This window comes from Epinephelus lanceolatus, chromosome 11 (assembly GCF_041903045.1).
Source record: "Epinephelus lanceolatus isolate andai-2023 chromosome 11, ASM4190304v1, whole genome shotgun sequence".
NCBI classification, from domain to species: Eukaryota; Metazoa; Chordata; class Actinopteri; order Perciformes; family Serranidae; genus Epinephelus; species Epinephelus lanceolatus.
Genome location: NC_135744.1, coordinates 3,181,001 through 3,200,026, shown reverse-complemented (window position 1 = coordinate 3,200,026; position 19,026 = coordinate 3,181,001). Strand labels below are relative to the sequence as shown.

General features: G+C 41.8%; 1 protein-coding gene across 11 annotated transcripts in view; it reads left to right on the top strand.

Annotated features, from left to right (window-relative positions):
• The first annotated feature begins 13,345 nt into the window (after positions 1-13,345).
• LOC117265946 (beta-galactosidase-1-like protein 2) overlaps positions 13,346-19,026 on the top strand; it is a 32,930-nt gene continuing 27,249 nt past the window's right edge. For 3 of the 11 annotated variants that reach the window (XM_078172141.1, XM_078172140.1, XM_078172144.1), the window contains exons 1-3: positions 13,348-13,703; positions 14,224-14,409; positions 14,496-14,564. In XM_078172141.1, coding sequence (XP_078028267.1) covers positions 13,612-13,703; positions 14,224-14,409; positions 14,496-14,564 — 347 coding nt within the window. In that variant the 5' untranslated portion in view covers positions 13,348-13,611. Of the gene's footprint in view, positions 13,704-14,223; positions 14,410-14,495; positions 14,565-19,026 lie in introns of all 11 variants that reach the window. The other 8 variants (XM_078172139.1, XM_078172137.1, XR_013492293.1 and 5 more) reach the window with 6 other exon arrangements.

The window sequence follows — 19,026 nt, the reverse complement described above, 5'->3', positions numbered from 1 at the left end:
GGGTCTCGACCTGACTGCAATTCGTCGTCATAACCGTCTTGAGTGGGCAAATGCTCACATTCGATGGCGTCTGGCACGTTGGAGAGGTGTTCTCTTCACGGATGAATCCCGGTTTTCACTGTTCAGGGCAGATGGCAGACAGCGTGTGTGGCATCGTGTGGGTGAGCGGTTTGCTGATGTCAACGTTGTGGATCAAGTGGCCCATGGTGGCGGTGGGCTTATGGTATGGGCAGGCGTATGTTATGGACAACGAATGCAGATGCATTTTATTGATGGCATTTTGAATGCACAGAGATACCGTGACGAGATCCTGAGGCCCATTGTTGTGCCATTCATCCACGACCATCACCTCATGTTGCAGCATGATAATGCACGGCCCCATGTTGCAAGGATCTGTACACAATTCCTGGAAGCTGAAAACATCCCAGTTCTTGCATGGCCAGCATACTCACCGGACATGTCACCCACTGAGCATGTTTGGGATGCTCTGGATCGGTGTATACGACAGCATGTTCCAGTTCCTGCCAATATCCAGCAACTTCGCCCAGCCATTGAAGAGGAGTGGACCAACATTCCACAGGCCACAATCAACAACCTGATCAACTCTATGCAAAGGAGATGTGTTGCACTGCATGAGGCAAATGGTGGTCACACCAGATACTGACTGTTTTTCTGACCCCCCCAGACCCCCCAATAAAGCAAAACTGCACATTTCAAAGTGGCCTTTTATTGTGGCCAGCCTAAGGCACACCTGTGCAATATTCATGCTGTCTAATCAGCATCTTGATATGCCACACCTGTGAGGTGGGATGGATTATCTTGGTAAAGGAGAAGTGCTCACTAACACAGATTTAGACAGATTTGTGAACAATATTTGAGGGAAATGGTCTTTTGTGTATATAGAAAATGTTTTAGATCTTTGAGTTCAGCTCATGAAAAATGGGAGCAAAAACAAAAGTGTTGCGTTTATATTTTTGTTCAGTGTAAATTTCTGTAGACTGCGGACATACAAATACAGAGATGTTTGTGAATAAGGACCGTATTATGACTAAATAAATCTGGTAGGCCTGTTAGTTACATCAGAAGGCCACTTTTCTAGCCTATATAATTGGCATTACACTGCACAACCTATAGGATAGGCTGCAATAATACAATGCATTTTGATTCCCCTAGCCTATATTTCTACACATTTCTGTATCATGATGTTGTTGAATACTATTTCTGGCCTACGTGATTCAAGTATTTGTTTAATAGGCTACAGTAACTGTTTTACATACACATAAGTTTTGTTTATTTTGTCCGCTATTGAAAAGAAAAAAAGAAAAGAAAGAAACTACCACATCACATCCGTATTGCAATGAATTGTGGGCTGTCAAATCAGTGAAGTCTGCTGAAGTCTGCACCCCAAGTGGAATCTCTGGAAGTCAGAAGAAAGTCTGCTTGAGGTCATTTGGTCAGCCCTCAGCACTCCCAGACTTCTGGGAATGCGACCGCAAAGTGTGCAAGTCTGCAATTGCATTATGGATTCAGCCATACTGGGGCAGAAGGACGGCGCCACGCTGACAGGCAGACAGAGACGGCTGATTGACAGCGGTGGTGCTGAACAGGCCAAGTGCACTGTCTCAGTCAGCATCACGTCTTTCTTACACACATTAACATAAAAATAATAACAGCACTATATCAGGCATATTCCAACATAAAGTCTATCTACAACAGCGCAGGCAGTGATACAGACAGGTGCCAAGAAACATGGGGTCAAACAACACATTAATCTAACATTCTGACTGACTGTTTTATAACCAAATTGTAAGTTATTAAAGACCAATTATTTTTCACTCACCAATTGTTGTCCCTGCTTTGTCTGCTGGTTTAATTTAGTCCATGTGTGCATTTAACACTCCTTGATGGACCAAATAATTCCAGCAGTTAACGAACTATGCACCAGAGTTGGGCGGTAGCCTATTCAAATTTTGTTAAATTTGAATAGGTTAAACCTTCCCCACATTTTCCCGGGGTATAGCCTATGGTATTACCGTGACTAATTAAAAATCACTTTGAAGGGCTCAGGGGGTCGCCAAAATGTTTGCTTGCGCCTTTACCATTCAGAAACAGAATAGCAAACATTACATAGTAGTGTTGCACGGTATACCGGTACTAAAATAGTACCGCGGTACTAGAGTGTTCCAAACAGTACTATATTGCATTTGGAAAATACCGGTACTTTGAAATTGATTCAATTCATTAATTTAGTTAATTTATTTTACTCATTTATGCACACAAATGCTTTTCTTGTTCCTATTGGAGCACAGATTGCACAAGTGGTGTGTATGACAACACCTGTATCAACATTCACAGCTGGCGCATGTGAAAAAAGACAAGAGAAAGTCTGCCTCGCAAAGGGAGACAACACAAACTTGGTGGAACATTTGAGTTACCAAACCGTGACATCCGTACCGAGGTACTTACCGAACCATGATTTTTTTGGGTACCGTTACACCCCTACTATTTATTGTTCTAAAGGTTTGTATCCAAAAGGACTTTTCCTTAGGAAAAGTACCGAAGAGTATGGAAAAGTATCGAAATTCATATTGGTATTGGTACCGAAACAAAGATTTTGGTATCGTGACAACACTATTACATAGGCCTAATAATACTAAAAAAATAACAACAAAACATGTACAACATTAACAACATTTATTGAGAAATATTTTAAAAAGTGCAAGTGCAGCAGTCAAGCAAACAGAACGAAATAACAACAAATTGTCTGTGGGCTACAGTCCACTTCCAGAAAAGTAACAATAAATAACAAAGGCAGTAACAATGTGTGCTATACAGCATATCCTGACTGAGACCGCAACGGGTATGCTACTGTCTGATGGTTTATTTTTAGAACCTATCAACATAAATCAAATAAATTAAAAGCACAGCTCTACAGCATCCAGTTCTAGGGCTTATCAAATAAAAAAAACAGAACAATAAATAACAAGGCATAACCAAAAATGGGCATATATAATCCTGTGGCAACTGTTCGCTGGTTTATTTTTAGAGCCTACCTTTAGTTTGAAAAATTCAAGTCCGAACTGTTTTGTCCGTCAGAACAGGCTACTCCTCATTGAAAATAAAATATAAACAAAGTATAATGATAACTACAGCAGCATCATATGCTTCAACTATTCAAGGTTTTCGCCAGAAAAACCAGCATGTTTACTTTTTCCAGCTGGATCAGGGCTTGTAGTGGATTAACAACTTTGGCCGCGGTGCTGAACACCCGTTCTGATGGAGAGCTTGTGGCATAGGTACTTTCGGGCAGCCCTCGACATCAGAGGAAAACGCCTGACTCCATCACATTTCCACCAGAGAAGGGGGTCTCCGTCTCCCTGAATAACAGGCTTGTGACAACAGTTATCTCTGCTCCTGCTCGCTCCTGTATGGTGCCAACCGGACCTGCCACCGCATCTGCTTTTCTTTGAAGGAGACTGCACATAGTCATCTGTTTTTTCGGTGATTCGGGTTGTGCTTCTCCCTCTTCCACTCTGATGGCCACTGGACCTGCTGCTGCTTGCAGAAGTTGTGAAGTTGTTTTTTTTTTTTATTTTTTGCAACCAACTCGGTTGATGCGCGGCTTGCATCTTTTCTTCTCTTTCTCACATTTGAGCTGTCACGTGATGATGTCACATCCAAAAACTTTATCAAATGTCATCTCCCAACAACAGTTAAAAGCAGTTATAAGAGAAACATTATAGCCTACTATTAGTTTTAAATTGAAAACTCAACCACACATACATGGGTGCTGGACAAACACTCATTATTTAGGCATTAAATAAATTATATTTAATTTTATATCAGGCCCCTATAGGCCTATATGCGCGGCAGATTTTTTTAATGACGGTAATGAAACTGATACCGTTGCTATCTTTAGATACCGCGGGATACCTTATTACCTTATTATCGCCCAACCCTACATGCACATATCATGGTCCATTTTAAAAACTTAATCCTCCTCTGCTTCATGGTGGCAAACCTACCAACCACTTTGTCCTTGTCAATATTTATGTCCTGCTCCACGCACAGCAAAGTGAGGGTTGACAGTTTGGCCCCATCAATGCATGAGTGCAAAGAGCTCTTAATGAGCCTCAGATGGTTGAAACTTCGCTCGGGCAGATGGTTTTGGTAAATGGTTTTATAAATCCTGTGGAGAATGGTCAGGTGTGGATGTGCTCGATCCATGTGGTTGACTGCATCAGTGTTAAGGTCCATGTCTAACTCAGAATACAAAGCACAGAAAGAGCGAAACTCATCCACAGTGTCTCTATGGAGGTATTTTTGTGTCTTTTTGTTGCAATCATATAAAACTGTTTTGAGAGCATATTTCTTGAACTGCAATCAAAAATCAAGTTTGTAAGTATGATCATTTTGCTTATAAATCAGTATTCTTTGCTTGCGAGTTAAAAAGTTTTGCTTGCAAATCAGTCCTCTTTGCTTGTGAGTTAAAAACTTTTGCTTGCAGATCAGTCCTCTTTGTTTGCGAGTTTAAGTTTTGCTTGCAAGTTCAACTGCACTTAATGGGCAGGGTCTACGCTGATGGATGAGAGAAGAGGTGGATTTGACGTGGCTCCATACAGAGCGGGCCACACCGACAATTCTTCTCTCCCACTGGAAACGCTCGACAGTTGGCATTACTGCTACAACCTGGGGCATTGACGGTACTGACTGTTACGCTGTAGAATAGTTCTTCCCTGGCTAAACAAAAGCAATCTACATGCACCAGTTCAAATAAAACATTCTTGCTATTATTAGGCCTAGTCCACACGGACCCGTGTACTTCTGAAACCGTGTATTATTCTATGCGATTTGGCTATTTGGCCACACGCAACCGCACTTTTGGGCCCCCGAAACCGCATTTCTTTGAAACCAGAGTCCAGGGTGAAGTTTTTGGAAGACTCCGGTGCCAGCAGTTGCGTGTAGAACTAATAACTGCAGTATTTTATTACCTGTCTCCATTGTGTGACGTAAGAGCGACAGTAAATAGCTCTTTTCTAAAAGTTTACTAACTACTAAAATCCCACATCCTGTGTTAAATACAATGTATCTTAACTATATTTACAATGACTGTTTACTGTTGCTATGGCAACAAGTGACAGCTGACGTTAGCGTCTGTTAGCTTAGCTCAATCGTCCGACAAACAATAACCTAAAAAATTATAATTCAACATATTTAAACAAAATCAACAACAGCTACCAACAGTTACAGTCCTTGCAACTTCAGCTAATGTGTTGTCACAGGTTAGATTGTCAAAATTAATGTAATAACAGCTTAAATCCCTGAGGAACTATGCTAGCATTATTGACGGTTGCATCCACTCGTATGCAGTTACCTTATGTTACAGTTCCCTCAAACAATATAACGAAGCACAATACAAACTATAGGCTATAAACAAATTATCTATTAAGGGTACATGACTAAAATCTGAAGGTGCTTAGGTGACATTTAGCCACCTGAAAGAATAAATGAAAACAAACAGTGATTTTGCTCTCAAATCTTTTTTTTGATTGCAAAACCTACTCTGTTTGATTGATTAATAAAGAAACAAATGTAGCTCCATATGTCCCCTGATTTGGATATGTCTTCTGAGTAGAAACATGCCAGCTCAAGCATTTTCTCCTCAGCATCAGGGTGCTCAAAGCACTTTTGACAAGTATTATGAACAATTTGGCCAGTTCTTTGAAGTCTGAAAATTGACTCTCAAACTGCCCCACAAAAACATAGAGGATGTAAAAATAAACCTCCGTTTTAAAGCAGCCTCTGCTGTCCCGGAATGGGTCATCCTCTGTGTTCTTGTTGAAATGTCTCCTCCTCTTGCAGACCCTCTCCTCCACAAACTCAGTGTTTGCCTTGCTTTGCTGGCCATATTTTTTGCAGTGCTCTCCATTGCGTCAAAGGCCTTCTCTATGCATAACTTACTGATTTGAGCCAGAGTGCTGTCAATGAGATCCACAGCAGTGTTTACATCAAGTGACAATTTTTGCAGATAATTAGGCAGAATGTATATTCTCTTCAGTAAATCATTCCAAAACACCAACATGAATATAAACTCAAATGTGTTGAGTTTTGACAGCAGGGTGTCAGCTTCAGAGGCTGAGCAGGGCAGGGCTTTGAGAATTGCGAGGAGGCTCTGTATTACCGAGTCTGTGGCCTGCTTCCTGGAGGCCCACCTTGAGTCAGACAGACTTCCAGCGTTAGAACTTTTCTCTCCAGTTGCATGTTATCATGTTCTTCTTATAGTCTGCTGTTTATGGCTGGAACCTCCCGCCTACAATTGGCTTGAGAGGCGCCCGAGCTGAGGACTTGGCTCAGATTCCGGAGTTATTTCTTATCCTGAAGCCTCCTTGAGGAATCTGATCCTACTGTTACTGTTACATTCTCATGTTTCTTGTTTTGTGCTTCCTGTTTTATTCTGAAGCTCATGTCTTGTCTCATTTCAGGTCTTTTCACTTCCTTCCCATGTTTCCCGCCTGTTTGATTACCTGCACCTATCCTAATGTCACACCCTGTGTCTCGTTGTCTCCCCTATTTAGTCTCTGTGTTTCCCTTTGTCTGTACCAGTTCGTCTTGTACTTTGAGTCTGCGTTCCAGCCGTTTCTTTGTCAGTTTGTTTGCCTTGTGATATTGACCCTCTCTTTGAATTTCTGGATTTTGTCTTTGCCTGTTCTTTTTGGATACCTTGCTTGAGTGACTGACATTTGTGTACCGAACCTAGCCTAAAGTTAAAGGACCTGGTTTTGAACTTTGTTCCATTCCTGAGTCTGCATTTGAGTCTCTTTTGGTTCAGTGTGATAATAGGAGCTTCCATGTCACTATGAGCTTCAATATCCAACAAGGGCCTGCGTTGAAAAAAGGGCCTCCCTCACTTCTTAGATTACAGAGCCAATCAGTAGCTAGCGATTGGACTCATGGCTTGGGTCTTGTAGTCAGTAACACTCCTGACCTCAGTTGTACTTTTGAATGGGTTATTGGGACCATAGACTGTTACAGTTTTACAGAAATGACAAACAAATGGCTTTTATGTTGTCTTAAGTGGTAAAAAACAGTCTTCTTCTCAATTTAGGTTTTCTAAAAGTGTTTTTATATACAGTAACCACCTAAATAAATGTATATTTCTGTGTTGATTAGTTTTTCACTCATTTGCACACATTCAGTACATTGTGTTACCCTCTGTTTTTAACGCAAAAAAAGTTAATTTTCTGTGATAGTGTTATCTACTCTGAATTTGGACTGTGTAAGGCTTTATGATATGGTCTCATTGTGTTTTCAAACTCCTAGTTCTTGTCATCTGCAGCATTTTTTTCAAGAAAATATTCGGATGAAGATTAAAACTACAGAGTGTCACCTTTCAAATCATCCATCCATCCATCCATCCATCCATTTTCATCCGCTTATCCGGGGGCAGGTCGCGGGGGCAGCAGGCTGAGCAAAGCACCCCAGACATCCCTCTCCCCGGTAACGGTTTCCAGCTCCTCCTGGGGGACCCCAAGGCGTTCCCAGGCCAGACGAGATATGTAATCCCTCAAGCGTGTTCTGGGTCTGCCTGGGGGCCTCCTACCAGTGGGACGTGCCCAGGACACCTCCAGCGGGAGGCGCCCAGGAGGCATCCTAATCAGATGCCTGAACCAACTCAACTGACCCTTTCGACGCGAAGGAGCAGCGGCTCTACTCTGAGCTCCCTCTGGATGTCCAAGCTCCTCACCCTATCTCTAAGGCTGAGCTCAGTACCCTCATCACTGCAGAAGCCGCACCGACCCACCGATCCATCTCACACTCCATTGTACCCTCACTCATGAACAGAGTTGGGTATATCGCGTTACAAAGTAACGCGTTACAAAGTAACTTTGATTACTTTTTGCAGTAACGAGTAACCTAACGTGTTAGTTTGCTGTTTGAGTAATCAAATACTTGAGTACATTTTCTAAAAGCCATCAGTTACTTCCGTTACTTTTAGAACGCTGGTCCTTCAGCTCCAAAACAGCAACGACTGTCTTTTGGTTCTAATAACGGAGATATTAGTCCGGATCAGTCCGGAAGAAGCCATGAAGCTTGTGGCTCGCTACGTGGTAGAAGAAATGCTGCCGTTGTCTACGGTGGAGTCTAAAAAAAGGTGGAGACGGACTCGCTGACAGATAGGTCAGACTCAGCAGGACTTGCATTATGCCTAGTACACACTCCACAACTTTTCTGCCCGTTCTGAAAGTGACTATATCACATTACACAATTGTGCAGTCATAAAATCGTGCCGTGACTTGGCCGACAGACATGACACAATACACGATGGTACTCACCAATTATCTCCGGTCGTCTTTCACAGTTTGTGTGATGTCATTGGGTTATTCTTGTCCTATTTTTATTACTTTTACTATTATTTGAGTCGCTGTGTCTGTTCATGTGCCAGCCGAAATGTTGTTGTAATCACCTAAAAGCATCAGCAGATGGCAGGAGCTTCATTTGAAGAGCCGTACGTAAACATTCAAGCTACTGTATCCTCCACAACCAAGTTCTTACAAATGTTTCACAATAAAAGCCTATTTAGAAAATTGAGGGATTCTCTCAGCCAAGGTTATAAGGGGCTTTTAATTTGAAACAAATTCAGGATGTGTTAACTTTATGAAGACAATGGGAGCCGATAAAAAGTAAGAATATAAAGATACAGAGGGATTAATAAATAACGGACTGTCTATAATGTAGTCTGTTTCAAATGAAGCTGGTAGCTTCTGCAGTTGTGGTGAGTAAAAGCCCCGCCACTATTTGTTAATGTTATTACTTTATGTCCGACCGTGAGGATGTAACATTGTTTGCTAGCTTGATGCTAATGACAGTAACGTTACTCACCGGGTTGACAAAGTGCCTCTGCTGTTTCCGCTTCGAAATCCTGTCCATGAAGGTCACAAGCAGGATTGGTGACAATGGACAGCCTTGGCGGAGACAAACACCCACCGAAAACGTGTTCGACTTTACACCAAGTATGCGGACACAGCTCTCACTTTGGTCATACAGAGACCGGATGGCTCGTAGCAGTGAGCCTGGTACCCCGTACTCCTGTAGTACCCCCCACAAGACCCCCCGAGGGACGCAGTCGTAAGCCTTCTCCAGGTCCACAAAACACATGTAGACTGGATGGGCAAACTCCCACAACCCCTCCAGCAGCCTCGCAAGGGTAAAGAGCTGGTCCACTGTTCCACGGCCAGGACGGAATCCGCATTGCTTCTCCTGAATTTGAGGTTCGACAATCAGTCGGCGCCTCCAGCACCCTGAAGTAAACTTTACCCGGGAGGCTGAGCAGTGTGATACCCCGATAGTTGGAGCACACCCTCCAGTCCCCTTTTGTGGAGATGGGGACCAACACCCCAGTCTGCCACTCTGCAGGCACCGTACCTGACCTCCACACGACACTGAAAAGGCATGTCAGCCAAGACAGCCCAACAGTGCCCAGAGCCTTCAGCATCTCAGGGCGAATCTCATCCACACCCGGCGCCTTGCCACTGGGGAGCTTTTTAACTACCTCGGCAACTTCTGCCAGGGATATGGGCAAGAGTTCTCCCAAGTATTCAGGCTCTGCCTCGTTCCCAGTGGATGTGTTGGCCGGGTTCAGGAGGTCCTCAAAGTACTCCTTCCACCGCCCAACGATGTCCCCAGTTTGGATCAGCAGTTCTCCGTCTCTGCTGAACACAGCCTGAGACAAGCCCTACTTTCCCTTCCTGAGTCGGTTAACGGTCTGCCAGAACTTCCTTGAGGCCAACCGAAAGTCCTTTCAAATCAATCAATTTTATTTATAAAGCCCAATATCACAAATAACAATTTGCCTCAGAGGACTTTACAGCATACGACATCCCTATGTCTTTTGGACCCTTATTTCCATAAGGAAAAACTCCCCCCAAAAAACCCTTTAACGGGGAAAAAAATGGTAGAAACCTCAGGAAGAGCAACTGAGGAAGGATCCCTCTTCCAGGATGGACAGACATGCAATACATGTAGTACAGAACAGATCAACATAATAAATTAACAGTAATCTGTACACAAAATGATACATAAAGAGAGACAAAGACAGAGAGAGATGCAGGAGAGACAGTAGCTTACAACAACATTAATTTAAGTAATAATATTATAATCATAATTACGGCTATTGTGGTACAATATGTTGTTGGTATATATTAATATATGATAGTATATGTATGTGACAATAATCAAATGTGTATAATAATAATAGTAGAAGTATGACTAATGATAACAGCAGAAGTAGGAGGCATCGGGCAGGACAACAGCAGCAGCACAACCACACAGGTCACACCATCCCGGCACCGCTGCGTTACGAGTTAACCTGCCAGACAGTGTCGAGTTAGTGAAATGCAGTAGAGCCGAGTTAGCAAGATGCAGTAACAGGACATGAGTGTTAGCAAAGGAGAGAGAGAGACAGAAGGAGAGAAGGTGCTCGGTGTATTATAGGAGGTGTATTATAGGAGGTCCCCCGGCAGACTAGGCCTATGTCAGCCTAACTAGGGGCTGGTCCAAGGCAAGCCTGAGCCAGCCATAACTATAAGCCAAAAAGGAAAGTCTTAAGTCCAGTCTTAAATGCGGAGATGGTGTCTGCCTCCCGGGCCGAAACAGGAAGATGATTCCACAGAAGAGGAGCCTGATAGCTGAAGCCTGTGGCTCCTGATCTACTTTTGAAGACTTTAGGGACAACGAGTAAACCTGCATTCTCAGAGCGCAGTATTCTAGTGGGATAATATGGCACTATGAGCTCTCTAAGATATGACGGTGCCTGACTATTTAAAGCTTTGTAAGTTAGGAGTAGGATTTTAAATTCAATTCTGGATTTTACAGGGAGCCAGTGCAGAGAAGCTAAAACAGGAGAAATGTGATCTCGTTTCTTAGTTCCTGTCAGTACACGTGCCGCTGCATTCTGAATTAGCTGGAGACTTTTCAGAGACTCATTAGAGCTACCTGATAATAGGGAATTACAGTAATCCAGCTTAGAGGTAATAAAAGCATAGTCTCGCGTGACCAGCCTCCCTTACTTTGGAATGGGAGTCTGGGGACATTAGTCTTTCGTTTTGTAATAGAAATGGGCGGGGATATCCAGACCACGTGACGGCGTTGCCATAGGTGCGGCACTTGTCTTACATGTAACAGAGACGTTGCAGCTCTGCAATATATCTGAATCAAATGAAATCATATCCATTTTAATCTCTTCTTGCGATGCACTGAACACTTCCTTTTCTGTTGTACTACGGACAACAATTCGGGCAACAGCAATTCCGGTGTGGGCGGGTGTAAGGCAAAGCTAATCAGCCGTTGGTCAAGGAAGTACGGTCACTGTCGCTGGGAGCCAGCGCTAGTTCTATTACAACCTTTCTATGGGAATGTCCACAGACAACAGAGTCAGCCAGTGTGCTGACGTCATCGGCATCTGTGTAAGAGACTAACAAAAGCGTTGAACAATTTTTCTGCATCTTTTTGGGACAGGATAGGCCTAATTTTTCGCAATTCTTACGGTAGTGCTAGAGGCCAGAGCAATGCCATCCAGAGAAACTATATCATCAGACAAAGAATTTCTGAGGTGTTTGGGGACAAGAACAATAACTTCAGTTTTGTCTGAATTTAACTTCAGGAAATTGGAGCTCAGGTTTTTATGTCTTTAAGGCATTTTTGAAGTTTAGTTAATTGATCTGTTTCTTCTGGCTTTAATACAGTTGTGTATCATCTGCATAGCAATGGAAATTTAGTGATTTCTAATGATGTTACCTAAGGTAAGCATATATAGAGTGAACAGAATTGGTCCGAGCACAGAACCTTGTGGAACTCCAAAACAAACTTTAGTACGTAGAGATGATTCATCATGAACATGAACAAACTGAAAACAATCACATGAATAAGATTTAAACCAGCTTAGTGCAGAACCTTTTAGGCCAATTAAATGTTCTAGTCTCTGTAGCAGATGGTGGAGGCATGTAGCATGGTCCAACTTAGAAGCCATTACATTTTGGAGTGGATCCAATTAATGGGACGGGTCCATGGGCAGGTAGGATTCAATTGCCTGCTCTGGCCACAGGGGGTGAGTTTCTGATGCCCCAATATCCAGATTTGTTCTAAATATATTTGTCAACACATCTGCCAAATTTGGTGCTTTTATCACAAAATTGAACGATTTTATAGCTATGCCGCCCCACTATAATTTTAGTGAAACTTTATAATTTTTTTTCCTTGTTTCACATGATATGAGTGGCTTCTCGCTATGACGAATGGTTGTGGAGGAAATCCATAGAGAACAGGTGTGAATTTGGACGCACTTTGCATCGTTCGGGCCCATAGGGTTAATATATTTGCGCACTTTCCATTTCTGAGAAAAAGCATACCATTTTACATTATTACATAATCCGTCAAAATAATGGCATCATAAAATTTTAAAAGAAACAGCCATCTGAGAGCTATTACATTGTTGGTAAAAATGTTAATATGATATCAATCACAAAATGTTATTATAATATTAGCTTAGTCACGACATTGTTGGGTTATATTCAAGCGGAAGCCTCCAGGGCTGAAAAATGAAGCCAACACAGAAGTGCCAAAAACAGTTCGTGCAGTTCTTTGAATGGCCATTTGAGGCTGGCTCCAGAATCCAGTCAATACCCATAGACCCCCATGTTAAAATGCCCAAATGTACAGCAGAAATAAACATACATACAGCCTGGTACAAAAAACTATTTGGTCTCTATAGCTAATTTCAGCATTCATAACTGTACAGGAGATGAATTTCTATATAACTCACCCGTTTAAATTAAGGGCAGGCTGCTTTTAATGACAGGCTGTCTGCTGATAGTGTCCTCGGCTTCCCATTCAGATCCACCCCTTGCTCTTCCAAGGACCAGCCTCTTGCCCAAATATGGTCACCTCTGGTTCCAAGAAACCAAGATGGCAACAGCTGAAAATACTGAACTTGAAGGTTCAAAACCGGAGTCCACAAATCAGTGGATGATGTCATGGTGGTTATGTCCATTATTTTTACAGTCTGTGGTTTTTATTACATTTTCAATTAGGTTAAGTGCAAACTTTATTATATTTTAAGGAAATTATTACATGTTTTGATGTTACAAGGCATACAATATTTAGAAAAATGACAGCCACTATTGAAAACTTTAGATGATGTTAATAGTATAAAATAATAATAAATCAATTACCACTTTTATTAATTAAAAGAAGAACAAAAAAAAAGCCAGTCATTGTATGTGTACACACCTCCTTGGCCAATTAAGCTGATTCTGATTCTAATAACAGGCATGCTCATTTGAACATAAGACGACTCTTTTAACTTTAAAAGTTTTATGTTTTATTAAATCAATTTTACTATCGAGAAAGTAATTATATTGGATGTAGAAGAGCTATACAGACACACATGCAAAGCCTGTTATGTTATGAGGCGTGTCTGATTTCCATGGTTGTGCACAGGGGCACTCCCACGGGGCGTTGTGTTATTCATGCCAGCATCATACGTTTATCTGCGCTCAGATGGTGCTGTCAAGTTGACTGCTGCCTGTGTTACAGGACGACATCTCACATCCATCCATGGTTGTCTTGAGGATAAGAAATGTGCACAAAAGGAAATGTGCACTCATCTGTCTTTGCATTGTTGGCTTCATCATGTACAGATACCTCAGGTAAGTGAAGTTGTCATGATTATTGTTTCAGTTAGGCTGCTTGTATGTAATTCAGTACCTTATAACAGTGATTTAAAAATCTCCTAAATTAAGATAGCAATGCGGTAAGGCTCTTTTGGAATATGGTCCAAGACAAAGTAATACTACACTATAAATTATATACAGAAAATCTTTATACGAATATTATATTGGTGACATGAAGTTAGGTAGCCAAATGCTCCTATGAAGTGAAACAATTTCACTGTACCTCACAATTAAGTGTCACTACCATTCAGGATGGATGTTAAAGAAATATATGTCAAGTGAAAAAAATATATAACATTTTACCAGGTTGATAAGAAGTGGTAAACTAATCTGTTGAAATCCATCTTGTCTCTGAATTCAAAAATATTCCCGTTCCTGTGTGTTTGCAACATAAGACATCTGCAAATTCCTATTAAGCATGTCATGTGGTTTATTGAAGCACAATAGCCTATGTGTTATGCTACGTGAGTGTGACACAAATACACTCTTCTTCCAGCATGTCAGCTGGAGGACGGAGAATGAGCAGGAAGGTGGGTCTGTGTGCCAACTCATCCCAGTTCACCCTGGAAAGAGAATCTTTCCGCATAATCGGGGGATCCATCCACTATTTCCGTGTGCCCAGGGCCTATTGGAGAGACCGTCTGATGAAAATGAAGGCTAGCGGCATCAACACCCTCACTACGTAGGGAAAACCTCTTTGGACATGTTTTTTTCTCAAGACTGGTCACTGCTTGAATGTTAACAGAGAACATTTTTTCATCGTTGCAGGTATGTACCATGGAGTCTGCATCAGCCAGAGAGAGAAGTTTTCAACTTCCACACACAGCTGGATTTAGTGTAAGGAAGAGTATGAATCTTGCTTGACCTGAATACAAAACACACCCATGATTAATCACCATACAGCTTATTGCTTATGCGAGTGCAGCTCATGCTCTCATTAAACCAAATATGCAACTTAAACATGTCAGTTATAAGAATGAAAACACTTTGTACCTCCTCTCTTGCTATTCTAAGAAATGACCTGCTCTACAGTGTGTTAGGGAAACTTTGCTTTTCTTCTCATTGTCTAAACACCAGTGCTCAGGGGAGAAGCTAGAGGCAGAGAGGTCCCACCTGACAACAACAGCAGCATCTCCCCAACAACAGAAGGTTATAATGACACAGCAGGGATAAGTGAAGAGAGATGTGATGCCTCAGTGTTGTGTTCTATCATCTTTATAACTACTGCTTTTTATCACTAGGCAGCACTGTTGTAAAGCAGGAGCTAGTAGAGACCCAGAGTGCAGAGAAAAAGAGTCAAGATGGCTGCTAATGAATGGATCATGTTATGCTACTGTCACGGGGTGACAAGGGCCATTGAATGTACTGTAATATCCTCCATGGTTATGCCTTAAAGGTGATAGATATAGGATTCATACTTCACGGTCAGTAGGTGTCACACTCACACTTACCCGCTCTCGCTCCACTCTTCAATTCTACAGGTAACCAGGTTCCTAAACGACAGACAGTGGAGACAGCGATGTCAAATGAAGAGTCTTTTGTGGTATAGTAATTAAAAAATAATAGTAATAGTAAATCATGAATCCTCTCTTGTGCACCCTGTAACACACTGTAACAATCTCCGTAAAGAATTTTTAGCTCTACTCGTCACTAATGCTAATGTAATTAGTCAATTAGGATCCTTTGTCGTGGTGGACACACAGATTCCCTGATTCAACAACGTCCTGTATGCACACAAAAACACGAAAGTGTTCTTGATATTAAAACGGCAAATATATTCCTCTGTTATAATTTACCACCAATAATAATAATACTAATATTAATAATAATAATAGCTAATAATAATAAATGATAGTTTGGCTGTACTAGATGTTTGATATATATACGACACTATTTATGACACTATTTGACAAATCTACAACCGGAACAATCATAACGCCATTTCTAGAGAACTTGCTAAAATATGTAAGGGTTAATGCCCGACGAGGTGTCCATTATCAGGAATTAATGGACAACGCGAAGGCGTGAACCATCTGACGCGAAGTCCATTAATTCCTGATAATGGACACCTCGAAGGGCATTAACCCGCTTATACCATGGTCACTTACACAAGAAATGAATATTAAATCAATTATTTATGCTTTAATGTCTTTTACAGTTAAAATCATGAGTTTTTCACAAGCCACAGCTGAGTGGACTATTTAATCTCTGTAGTTCACAGGCGTTGCCATGGAAACCTGCTGTGGCCGCAGCGTAGAGAGCATAGCGACTCTGATCAGTGAAGGGAAGTAAACGTTAGGCTACGTGATATTATTCAGAACAATAAGTGTTACAGACTCTGAGGATGATATGCAAAAAAAATTGAGATATTACTTTCATGATTCATTGGCGTTCATTTATAGGCCCAAGAAAATTTGTTTCAAATAATCAACATTCAAATAGTAGGCTAGTCAAAATCGTTTTTAATTGCAACAAATAATTCATAAACATATAGTAGTTGAGATTAATTCATATAAACACATTAACAAATTAACAATTGTTTCCTATTTAAAATTAAATGCTACATTACCATTAATAGTGAAATTTGAAGGTGATATGGGTAGGGCCTATGTCCATCATAGTGGCATTTGAAGGACGGAGATTGACAGATTGAGCACTGCTTGTTGGGATATTTGGAGACGACAAGATGTTGCTCCAGTCTCGTCTCTCCTGCGCCGACGGAACCCAATAAGCCTGCCGGCTGATCTCACACTGATGTCCCGTGACGGTCATGATCTGACGGGTTTCCAGGCCAGTGTCAGAGAGCCGACCTACAGCTGTGCTCCAGAGGCTGCGATTGGTGTAGACCCGCGACCCCTTGTGCCATTTCTCCCTTTTCTTTTCATTCTCTAACCTCTCTTCTTCTGCATCCCAGTCATCAAAATTATCAAATTCACCAAATAAATTAAATGAAACGATAAAATCACTCATGATGCCCGTTGTAATCCGTTGCCTCTGCTCTGAGTCTCCGTTGCTATTCTTACAAACTAGCAGTTGAGCCAGCGCAATAATTTAGAACCTGTCATCAGGCAATTTGACCGGAACATCTTTTTAGCTGTCCTATAACACCTTTTAACGGACACCCTACAGCCAATCAGAATTGAGTATTCACCCAAACCACGGTATAACTGAAATTAACCATCATCCTTACTTTTTCTTTACATATTTCATCTAGGTGCAGTGTCATTACTAGTTTGGCTTTACTAGATATTTGATATATTCAGTAAATATGTCTTTTTACTACTCTATTTTACAACAAGCCGCAAAAAAACTAATGTTACCATCCCAAAAACGCTGTTTCTAGTATTAGGTAAAATATCTGAAATTAACTGACATTTAGTGTAATTACTAGTTCGGCTGTACTAGATATTAGATATATTCAGCAGATATATCTTTTAACAACCCTTCTGCATTAAACCCTGTTGCATTAGTTAGCAAACATTAACGTTGGCTTACCTGTCCAGAAGGAAAGCGGCAACCTCTGCCTGGCTTTTTAGCCCTTTTTCTGCCTTCAGCTGACGCCAACGATCAAAAGCTGAACCGATGTTGATTCAGGTCTTGCTTCTCCGTTGGACGGCTAGAATTTGCGACGGATAGCGCTGGGACAACGCCATACATCTGCAGCTATCACAATCTGGCAACCCTGAGCCCCCCCCCCCCCCCCCCCGTAACCAACGTAAGCAAATCAAAATATTGACATATCTTTGGACCCGTCAAAATTTCTAAAACAATTATTTCTCTACTGTAATTTTTTTTTTCCCAGGAAAATAGAGAATTTATAGAATTTAATTCTACACCTTTCTAGACATTCTATGGATGTATTTTTTTTTTTTAAATATATGACATACAGTACAGGCCAAAAGTTTGGACACACCTTCTCATTCAATGCGTTTTCTTTATTTTCATGACTATTTACATTGTAGATTCTCACTGAAGGCATCAAAACTATGAATGAACACATGTGGAGTTATGTACTTAACAAAAAAAGGTGAAATAACTGAAAACATGTTTTATATTCTAGTTTCTTCAAAATAGCCACCCTTTGCTCTGATTACTGCTTTGCACACTCTTGGCATTCTCTCCATGAGCTTCAAGAGGTAGTCACCTGAAATGGTTTCCACTTCACAGGTGTGCCTTATCAGGGTTAATTAGTGGAATTTCTTGCTTTATCAATGGGGTTGGGACCATCAGTTGTGTTGTGCAGAAGTCAGGTTAATACACAGCCGACAGCCCTATTGGACAACTGTTAAAATTCATATTATGGCAAGAACCAATCAGCTAACTAAAGAAAAACCAGTGGCCATCATTACTTTAAGAAATGAAGGTCAGTCAGTCCGGAAAATTGCAAAAACTTTAAATGTGTCCCCAAGTGGAGTCGCAAAAACTATCAAGCGCTACAACGAAACTGGCACACATGAGGACCGACCCAGGAAAGGAAGACCAAGAGTCACCTCTGCTTCTGAGGATAAGTTCATCCGAGTCACCAGCCTCAGAAATGGCAAGTTAACAGCAGCTCAGATCAGAGACCAGATGAATGCCACACAGAGTTCTAGCAGCAGACCCATCTCTAGAACAACTGTTAAGAGGAGACTGCGCCAATCAGGCCTTCATGGTCAAATAGCTGCTAGGAAACCACTGCTAAGGAGAGGCAACAAGCAGAAGAGATTTGTTTGGGCCAAGAAACACAAGGAATGGACATTAGACCAGTGGAAATCTGTGCTTTGGTCTGATGAGTCCAAATTTGAGATCTTTGGTTCCAACCGCCGTGTCTTTGTGAGACGCAGAAAAGGTGAACGGATGGATTCCACATGCCTGGTTCCCACTGTGAAGCATGGAGGAGGAGGTGTGATGGTGTGGGGGTGTTTTGCTGATGACACTGTTGGGGATTTATTCAAAATTGAAGGCCCACTGAACCAGCATGGCTACCACAGCATCCTGCAGCGACATGCCATCCCATCTGGTTTGCGTTTAGTTGGAAGATCATTTATTTTTCAACAGGACAATGACCCCAAACACACCTCCAGGCTGTGTAAGGGCTATTTGACCAAGAAGGAGAGTGATGGAGTGCTGCGGCAGATGACCTGGCCTCCACAGTCACCGGACCTGAACCCAATCGAGATGGTTTGGGGTGAGCTGGACCGCAGAGTGAAGGCAAAGGGGCCAACAAGTGCTAAACACCTCTGGGAACTCCTTCAAGACTGTTGGAAAACCATTTCAGGTGACTACCTCTTGAAGCTCATGGAGAGAATGCCAAGAGTGT